This window comes from Priapulus caudatus, unplaced genomic scaffold, assembly GCF_000485595.1.
Source record: "Priapulus caudatus unplaced genomic scaffold, Priapulus_caudatus-5.0.1 Scaffold267, whole genome shotgun sequence".
Lineage (NCBI taxonomy): Eukaryota > Metazoa > Priapulida > Priapulimorpha > Priapulimorphida > Priapulidae > Priapulus > Priapulus caudatus.
The window spans coordinates 75183-85182 of record NW_014577328.1 but is presented as its reverse complement, the minus strand read 5'-3'; the positions used below and the strand labels follow the sequence as shown (position 1 = coordinate 85182).

The following is a 10000-nucleotide window of genomic DNA, read 5'->3' as shown; positions in this document are numbered from 1 at the left end:
CTCGTAGAGATCTCTCTCCTTCTCTCTCTCTCTCTCTCACTCTCTCTCTCTCTCTCTCTCTCTCTGCTCTCTCTCTCTCTCTCTCTCTCTCTCTCTCTCTCTCTCTCTATATATATATATATATATATATATATATCCATGAAGAAAGGCTTCTTTAAACTATTATCATTAACACGATCTGTTTATTGACCGTATCTTAAGTGCATCATAACAAGTATAATCAGTGTTGGTGTATTTCCGATCATATCTACACCTTCGTAGATTATCATTAGACATACTCCCGGATACACCTCAAGCGGCTTTACACGCTTTATATGCACAGACGATTATCAAAAATTAAATTTATCACGGTAATGCCGGATCCGGCCCCCACTAGTATACCTACTTATCCAGCTATCTATCTACCTATACTTACCTAACTACTATACCCACCTACCTGCATCAAAGTAGGTACGTACGCACGTGCTTCCCTACTTACGCTGAGAGGGTCTATGTCCCCTAGGGTACTATCGGAGAGTACCCTGGGGGACATAGACCCTATGAGTATGAGCCCTACTTACCTAGGGATTAAATTTCAGAACCGGAGAACGGGAGCAGCGGGAGGAGTGAGAAAGACGCGAGATTTGGGAGGGAGGGGGGGAGAAAGATAACGAGGAGGGAGCAGAGGAGGAGGCAAATCTCCATAAAGCTTCCACTCTCACTTATTAGATCACGATATGTAAGGGCAGGATCCGGAACATTAGCGACAGAGAGATGTCACGAAAAGCATGTATGCACCCACTGGTCTCACGAAAAATTTGCCACAAAATAAGAAAGTTACGAAAGAAGTGCTAGGGTAGGTGCATGGGATGACACTACATAACCAAGGCTATGGAAGGATGAAGGAGTGAAGAGCAGGATCTCTAAGATGGATATGAGGGAATGCAAAAGGAGCAGGATGAAGAAGAGGAGGCAGAGGAAGAGGAGGAGGAGGAAGAGAAGGAGGAGGAGGAGGAGAAGGAGGAGGAAGAGGATAAGGGAGAGAAAAATGAGAAGGAAGTGAAGGAGGGGAGAAAAAGGAGAAAGAAGAGGAGCATGGGGAGGAGGAGGAGGAGGAGGAGGAGAAAAGAAGAGTAAATTCATCCTCACATATATAATATAGAAATTTTAGTAGTGTAGGAGGATATAGTTATGGTTGGAGGGTGGGGATTACCACTATGTATATACGAGGCCCCTACATTTACACCATTTTTGTAAATAGTATTGTAATAATATTTCATTAGTAATCTGTTATTTAATCCAATTTTGTAGTCGTTTGCATTCGTATTCATTGCAATTTTGTAATTAGACAACAGCAATTGAAACGAGTCTTTTAGTCTACCTTTGGTCCTTTTTCTTAAGAAATGTGTTGGCCATATAGCTTTACAATACTATACCTACATTGACTACCACAATACACACGTATGTGTTCTACACTGAAAAATCCAACTACAAATACACCAGTGAGTGGCAGTATTGTGTTAAACTTCTTGGCCACGTGACGAAATACTACGTTATATATTTTGCTACAATCATAAGCTCAGATCTATCACATCACAGGGACATATACATACAACACTAGTAATAGTTGATAATTTCACGTAAAACCATAACCCCAACTTTCAAACAAATTCTTTATGTTCATGCTTCTGAAGGAAGTGTCACAGCTCAGCTTATTAGTCTCCCACCTCTCCGCTTGTGGCTGCATCTGAGACAGAATCACCAGTTCCTCGTTTGCGGTAGGCATCTTTAAACTCTGATCCTAGCATCTCAAGATCCTTATTGTCGCGTAAGACGCCCTGTAAACAAATTATGCAGCATTTTTTAAATCGCTTAGTACTAATCAAATAGGAACTGCTAGTCCCAGTTCGTTTTTATTCATTAGTCAAGTATAACAGTTATTTATACAACCATATGCTTTATGGAATACTGCAGATCATTAAAAATTATACTGCTGTAGTTGGCATATTCAAATGCCTCTTTGGATGTTTCCGTAAGAAAATGTGATGGTGTAAATGTGGCTCATAGGGTCTATGTCCCCCAGGGTACTGCCGGAACGTACCCTGGGTATGGTCCGGTATACCGGAACGTACCCTGGGTATGGTCCGGTATACCGGAACGTACCCTGGTAACTATCTGATAGGGTTTGGGTTAGGGTTAGTGTTAGGGTTAGGGAGTAGGCGTAGGCGACTCCCTAGACTCGTTAGTGGAGTAGGCGAGGTACGGTCCGGCATATTAGATAGTACCAGCAGAGCATATAAATCACGTTGATTTATATATGCTCTGGTACCAGGGTACATTCCGGTATACCGGACTGTACCCAGGGTACGTTCCGGTATACCGGACTGTACCCAGGGTACGTTCCGGCAGTACCCTGGGGGACATAGACCCTCTCAGCGTAAATGTGTTATGATGGAATAAGCAACTTTTAAGCGTGACAGCCACATCATTATGGTATTTAATATATTATAGTTGTATGTAGTAGTACAATATACATCACCACTTTACTTAGGCAACAGCATACTGTGATCCCACTATAGTGTTGTGAACAACCATTTTTTATGTGGTCTATTTTATACCCGATTCTTAAAATATCAATCTTAAACATGCATCAATAGTTATTTTGTGCCACAATTTTAAATTTCATTGGTGCTGGTCCTATATCTTTTGAAGGTAAAAAATAAATCCCAGACATGCCCCTTTGCTTTCCTTGTCCTTTAACCTATGCCTTCAGTTATGCACCTGGCCTATCTTTTTGGATTCCCTTTACAAACCGAATATCAATGTCATGGATAACTTTAACTGTTTAAATTTTGTGGTACTATTAATTTTTAAAGGTAGCCGGACACACTTTGCATTTCTTTAGCCAATCTGAATAAGTCAGAAGAATTAAAAACTAGGATTGTGCAATATCATACCTTGGGAAGGAAGCCAAGTAGCTTTGATGCATGCTCTCTGAGTAGGCGCTGTCTCTCCTGCTCTATGATCTGTTTGCGCAGCAACTCCAACCGCTGCTCTTCCTTTCTTTCAGCTAGTATCCTCTCCTGCAAGTAATAAAAGTAGTAGATAATGTCTTTTACATAGGCTTGATGTTATGGGTCAAATTATATTGAGGAAGGCAATCAAACCTGGTGGGTTGATGTCTGGCTGCACATTTATTGACAATATTTGAAAACGTAATTTTACGAGTTTACTTTTTCTTTTGAATGTTATTGTAAAGGCAAGTTCATCTTCCATATCTCTAATGTAATTAGCATTAACTGTCAATTTTTTTAGAGAACTTCCATTACACGAGTATTCCTAATTAAGGGCCGTACTATATCTATTTCTGTACTATATCCATTTCTGTATAGAAACCGATATAGTACAGGTGAGAACGGGACCTCCTGTTGTTAGGCCCATACCTTCTGGGCTGCCATCTCCGCCCGTCGTTCCTCGATGATATTCTCTACAGCGCGCCGATGCTCCAGCTGTTTCATACGCCGCCGCTGAGCATTCATCTGTTCCAGTCGATCGTCGTCCGCAAACTTTGCCAGCATCTGCAATAAGGAAAAACATCTGGATTGATAGCCTAACAATTTTAACATTCAGGGGGGGGGGCGTTGTCAGAAACATCGTAAAGTTAATGCTAAGGCTATAATGTTAAGACTAATTATTCTGACAAATTTCTGACAACCGGCCCCAGTTCTGTAATCATCAACAATAGGTGGCGCTGCCTGTTAGGAGTCGGAGTCACCAAACGTAACAGACCTAGGGTGTCAATTCCCCCCGGGCGTAGAGGGAGGGTGCCGCTACGTGGCAGCACTATAGTCACTTCGTACACTTCCGTCATTCCACAGTCTGACTCTGTGATACTTCCATGCTAGACATGGCCTTATTTCCCTAAACCCTAACACTAGTGCTGCCACGTAGCGGCACCCTCCCTCTACGCCCGGGGGAAATTGACACCGTAGACCTAACGGGTATAAACTCGGTGGAATATAAGTGTGTTATCTGCATCTAACTGATGTTGTCACTGCATTAGTAAATTCTACAAGATCACAGTAACAATTAGCCTGAGTTTTTTAATAATTAGTTTTGATAGAGTGTACTGTACACACAGGCCTGGACTTTAGGTTGATGTGGCATCGTGATTGTCTCGAGTTGAATCTTAACAGGGACCTGCAAAAAAGCAAGGACTTGCCTGGTTGCGGAATTCCTCCTCCTCCTCCCGTTCAGCTTCGAGTCTGCGTGCCTTCGCTTCCAGCTGGTGTTGATATTCCTTCTGCAGATCCACTCGTAGCCGAAGCCTTTTCTCCAGCTCTGCTTTCTCTTGCTGCCTCTCAAATTCGTACTGCTCCTCCATGTACAGCTCATTGCGAACTCTCTCCATCTCATCGTGCTCTGTTTTTTTGTGAACAATTTGTTCGGACAGCTAAAAAGCCAGAGAATGAGAAACTTGAGCAGAGCTCTGTATATGTCTACAAAAAACTCACGTAGTTTTCGAAGTCACGTACGACTGCACCACCATTGTAAACGCGAATGTAATGGCTTGTAATGGCTACCAAAAATGGATTGTTTCTTAAACTATTAAACTTTTAAAATTCAATAAAGGTGACTAAGTCCCCGTGATACCAGATTAAATAACTTGTGGAATAATCCTCTATGAAGGTGAAACGTTACGAGGGGACAATAATTACCAACGCTTGGACTTGCGACATCTTTTCGCTGCGCTCGAGCTTTTCTCTTCTGCGTTCGTCCTCGCGTTTTTCTTGAACATGAGCAAATTCCAGAATTCTTCTATTCTCTTCCTCCATTTCGGTTTGTTCTTGTTGCTTCCACTCTTCTCTCTTCTGCCGGAATTCAACTATGAATTCTTGCATGGCGTTCTGCTTTCTCATTCTCTCCTCCAATTCTCTATGGAAAATTAAGAGTAAAATGCTAAACACTAATTCATGTATCAAATCATAGTGCTATTTGTTGCAGATTATTAATAAATTCCGAGATAAATTTTAACACAGACTGACGTGCAGACCGACAGACAGAGAGATGGACAGACAGAGAGATGGACAGACAGAGAGACAGACATATACATGCATGCATGCATGCATACATACATACGTACGTGTGTGCGTGCGTGCGTGCGTGCGCGCGCGTGCGCACGCACGCACGCACACACACACACACACACACACACACACACACACATACAGACAAGACAGACAGACAGACAGACAGACAGACAGATGTGAAGACAGAAATACAAACAGACAGGTAGCTCGTGCAATAATAGCTATGCACAAACTATAGTAGATTTAAGAATTTATACGTACTTCTGATCCTCCTCATAAATTTTTTTGACAATTTCATCTATCATAAGTTTTTCTTTAAGGAATTCTTCATATGCCTCCTGCTTCTTGCACTCTTGCTCTTCCAGTTGCTTCTCTATGTCCTGAATAACATAAGTAGCATTATGCTAGTTAATTTATATACCTCATAACTTACGTGGTCTACTCTACAAGATGGTGGTGGCAGCAGCCGTGTGCGTGCATGGGCGTGTTCGTGCGTGTGTGTGAGTGCGTGCGTGCGTGTGCGGGTGCGTGCGGGCATACGTACGCCTGTGTCTACATGTGCATACGAGCGTGCTGCATCTGTGCATGCATGGCTCTTCTCCGGTCATGCAGCAAATTGGTAACAGCTCCGAAGGTTGGTTCCCTTCTAAATCTCCTGCTCGAAATAACTTATTAATAATTTTTAAAAGCTCTAATTTTATGCGGTGCAGTTAATGAGATGATTTTAAAAAAAGGTTATGGAATACATGTATGTAACTTGATTGTAATACTATGTAAGTGTACATAGACTTGTAGTAACCTTATTGACACACATCTAATAATATTCAGCACTTATGAATAACACATTGAAGTACTCGTTATCCCTTTACTTACCTGCTGATATTTCACCATTTCACGGTAACGTTGTTCCTCTTTGATTCTTGCATCATCTTCTTCCTGCTTAGCTTCTTCTTGCAGATGCTTTGCAACTTCAGCATTTTGTTGATTATATTCTTCTTTAGCAAGTTCTCGTTCTGCAATCTGGGCAGCTAATGTCTTGTTCATATAGCCTGACTTGAGCTTAGCCTCCAACTCTCTTAACTCTAAGCTGTAAAAATGCAGAGCCATATTATTGCAAAGGCTTAAAAAATAATGCTTAATTTGTTTACAGTATGTAACTCCTCTATTCCTAACCATGGAATTCCTATTCATGGATTTTGAGTAGGATATTTGTATACCATTTCTCCAACCATGGGCCAGGTTTTAATTCTCCACGGTTTTTATGCATAGAAGAATTCCTCTATACTTTATTTCTCTACGATTTCATTATACTTACGTGCAATCAACTAATCCTAATACGGCCCGTGATACGTCGTCTTTATAAAAGTTTCCGTATTCCTATTATCCGTTTGCACCTAGCATATAACCTCCTATTAGTTGGTTCGCCAGTCGTTTTTTTATCCCCGTTCACACAAGTCAGACGTGAATAAAAATTACATTAGCTGAAAATGGTCCTAAGAACGAACCAGAGGTACCCATACACCCTATGGTTGTTGTAGTATTATAGTTCTATAAACAGCCAATTTCTCAGTTCCCTATATTGATGTCAGTGTGCACTGATTCAGATTTCGTTAGCAGCTACCATGCATGTTTTCTTTTTCTTTTTTTCAGATGTCAGCTTAGAGGCTTCTCGTATTTTGGTAGACTATAGTAAATAAAGGCCACGATGTGTGACATATTCTTGTGTTGTTTTTCATTGACTACACAAGTTTTAATTGGGATGGTCGTTTTTTAGGTGTTCTGCAGACCACGCACAGCATACACATGCATGCATACACGTACGCACATAAACACACACACACACACGCAGGCACGAAAGCATGCATGCACTTACACACGCACAGATTATTATAAGGAAAAAGTATTCGAAAAACTACACACCTGTTCTCGCGAATTTGTTGTCTGAGCCTTTCCTCTCGCATCTCATGAAGTTTGAGCTTCTCGATTTCCTTTGCCATCCTTTCTTGTTGCTCTCGCTGTTGCTGCTTGTATTCCTGCTCTCTCTTTGCCTGCATAAATTACTTAACATGATTCCGTAATTCACAGTAATGTATTCACTGTGTCATTACAGGGTATAAAAATGCGGGGTTGTGAAGGTATACCTAAATGGAAAGATAAAATAATGCTATTTTCCATTAAACAGCTGACTGTCCATGTTATTACACTATGTAAGATGTCGGTTAACAGCCGTCTGCTGAACTAGCTACAAAACAACAATACTAAGAATGCACAGTCAATATGCAAAATCGGCTTATCGGTGCATTTGCTTATTGCAAAACAAACGCATGAATTACCTGTAACAGGCTTTCCTCCAATTCCTGTTCCCTTTGCTCTTGTTGCAATCTTCTCACAAACCTCTTGCTTTCTACTTTATCTTCACTGGCTAAATTGGCCTCCAATACTCTTTCCTATTGAACATCAAGTATATATACACAGTGTGTTGTGCAGCAAACATCATGGTCAGACATATGCCATTTTACCACAGATGTCAAACAATGAAGTGCTCCAGGTTTATCATGAAATCAGTTTTAATATTAATTTATTAATTTATTCATGGTATTCAAGAATAATGATATAATTACCAGTGTGAAACATGCAAGAACAATTAATATATTCACGAGCTTACGAAAATATTGATATTTAATAAATTATACAAAATATATATACTGGCAATTAACAAAAATTACAATTGACAAAAAATCTTACCTGGTTCAAACGCTTTAGATGATCTTCCCTCATTTCTTCACGATGACGATAGTTCGCCCTCATGCGCTCTTGCTGATAATGTGTGAGGACCTTTGTCCGCCTCATAGTTAAGGATATATCAGTCACTGATACAAATGCTGAATACCTAAGCAGAGAAAGGTACAGGGCCTTATATACGGCTATACTGTTAGTACTTGTACTAGACTACTAGTAGTGCCACTATTGAACAATGAATCGCAGCTGTGGCAAGCATGAAATCTAGTAGCCAAATGGGAATTACGATTTAAGCATTCAGTGACTGTCAGTGTCAGTAATACTCTACGTAAAAAAAGTAATGTATTCGAGAGAAAACAATTTTGTTGCCAAATTAATTCTGTAATGCGATTCATGACTGTTGTTCCATGCACTTCCAGAATAAGCCTAGATAACTGCATGGTGATCGATGTGTCCCTACATTTTGGAAAAATGACATATCGGTAAGTAATTCCCCGATCTCCCTCTAATACAAGCACAGTGATGAATGCAAGAAAACATTGGTCATCTTATGAAGTTATGTATTACTATTAACTATTTAATTATATAACACAAGAAAAGGGACTTTGAAATAAGAATTAGCATCCTGGACACATCATGCATGCTACAGTTAAGTGTAAAATGCTAAGTGTAAAAATACCATAGAAATTGAATAGGCCTACCAATTACCATCAACTACCAATTACTAGATCATAGACTAGCTAGTACTACACACTACAGACTAGTCTCTACACACTGTCACTAGGGCTGATAGGGTCTATGTCCCCCAGGGTACTATCGGAGAGTACCCTGGGTACGGTTCGATATATCGGAAAGTACTTCGGGGTACTATACGATATGTCGCTGCATACCCTGCATTGTCCCACCGTACCCTGACTTGTAACCGATGTATTTCCGATGTTGTAAAACTAAAATATAAAAGCTAGCTCTTCGTTTAAAAAAAAAGAAAAAGAAAAATATAGTCAAACATAGCATACATTTTTATTGGATTGCGATGTTTTGAGGTTTCTTCTATGTGATGTGGTAACTTGACAGAGTGTATGTATAGTATTACGACATCAGTTGGCTGAAAGTCAGGGTATGGTGGGACAATGCAGGGTACGCAGCGACATATCGTATAGTACCCTGAGGTACTTTCCAAATTATCGAACCGTACCCAGGGTACCCTCTGATACGGCAATAGACCGATAGTACCCTGGGGGACATAGATGATAGACCCTATCAGCGTCACTAGGGCTGATAGGATCTATGTCCCCCAGGGTACTATCAAAGGGTATACCCTGGGTACGGTTCGATATATCGGAAAGTACCTCGGGGTACTATACGATATGTCGCTGCGTACCCTGCATTGTCCCACCGTACCCTGACTTGTAATTCCAATGTATTGCCGATGTTGTAAAACTAAAATATAAAAGCTAGCTCTTCGTTTAAAAAAACGCAGAGGCTATGGGTACGGCAACCGTATCTTAATGTCTCGAGGCTACGGGTACGCAAGTCACACTACGCATGCGCTGCAGCCGTATCTTAATGTCTCGAGGCTACGGGTACGGCAGTCACACTACGCATGCGCTGCAGCCGTATCTTAATGTCTCGAGGCTACGGGTACGGCAGTCCCATACACAAGTACAAACAGTCACCCTATCCCTATCCCTAACCCTAACCCTACCCCTAACCCAACCCTAACATTAACTATAAACCGACTCGGCTATCTTATATACGCGTGTCATGGTACCAAATTAATCTATGGTGTATAACCTTTGGCTTTCAATATTTTGCATCTGAACTGACAATCAATCCCAACCAACTGGTGTAGGCTAGCTCACTGGCAGCAAGAACCAGTCCGCTGCAGCTACAGCACACACACGGCCATTGTCTATCGAACAACAGCCGTGTGTTATAAAAAACCAATCATTTAACAAGTGAATAGACGATTGAAAGATGAATGTAATACATCATATCATAGGCAAGGTAAAAGCCATTAGAAGGAACGGTAAGGTTGTTTTTCGCGGCCAATGAGCGCGTACGGGCCCGCATTCTCGAGCGGCATTGCATTTTTGCATGCGATCTCAACGAAGATTCCAACTGATACCCCGTTCTGTCCCAATATACACCCTCTTACCAAAATATAAAAAAAGGTTAAACTGAGCAGAATT

The 10000-nt window shown here is 41.0% G+C and overlaps 1 protein-coding gene across 1 annotated transcript in view; it reads right to left on the bottom strand.

Annotated features, from left to right (window-relative positions):
• Positions 1 to 1083: 1083 nt before the first annotated feature.
• Positions 1084 to 10000, bottom strand: part of LOC106808306 (meiosis-specific nuclear structural protein 1-like) — a 10979-nt gene continuing 2062 nt past the window's right edge. Inside the window, exons 2-11 of the mRNA XM_014810963.1 lie at positions 7815 to 7959; positions 7403 to 7516; positions 6990 to 7117; positions 5943 to 6156; positions 5331 to 5449; positions 4698 to 4914; positions 4202 to 4432; positions 3423 to 3557; positions 2937 to 3062; positions 1084 to 1817 (exon numbers count right to left, since the gene is read on the bottom strand). Coding sequence (XP_014666449.1) covers positions 1695 to 1817; positions 2937 to 3062; positions 3423 to 3557; positions 4202 to 4432; positions 4698 to 4914; positions 5331 to 5449; positions 5943 to 6156; positions 6990 to 7117; positions 7403 to 7516; positions 7815 to 7919 — 1512 coding nt within the window. The 5' untranslated portion in view covers positions 7920 to 7959 and the 3' untranslated portion in view covers positions 1084 to 1694. The remainder of the gene's footprint in view (positions 1818 to 2936; positions 3063 to 3422; positions 3558 to 4201; positions 4433 to 4697; positions 4915 to 5330; positions 5450 to 5942; positions 6157 to 6989; positions 7118 to 7402; positions 7517 to 7814; positions 7960 to 10000) is intronic.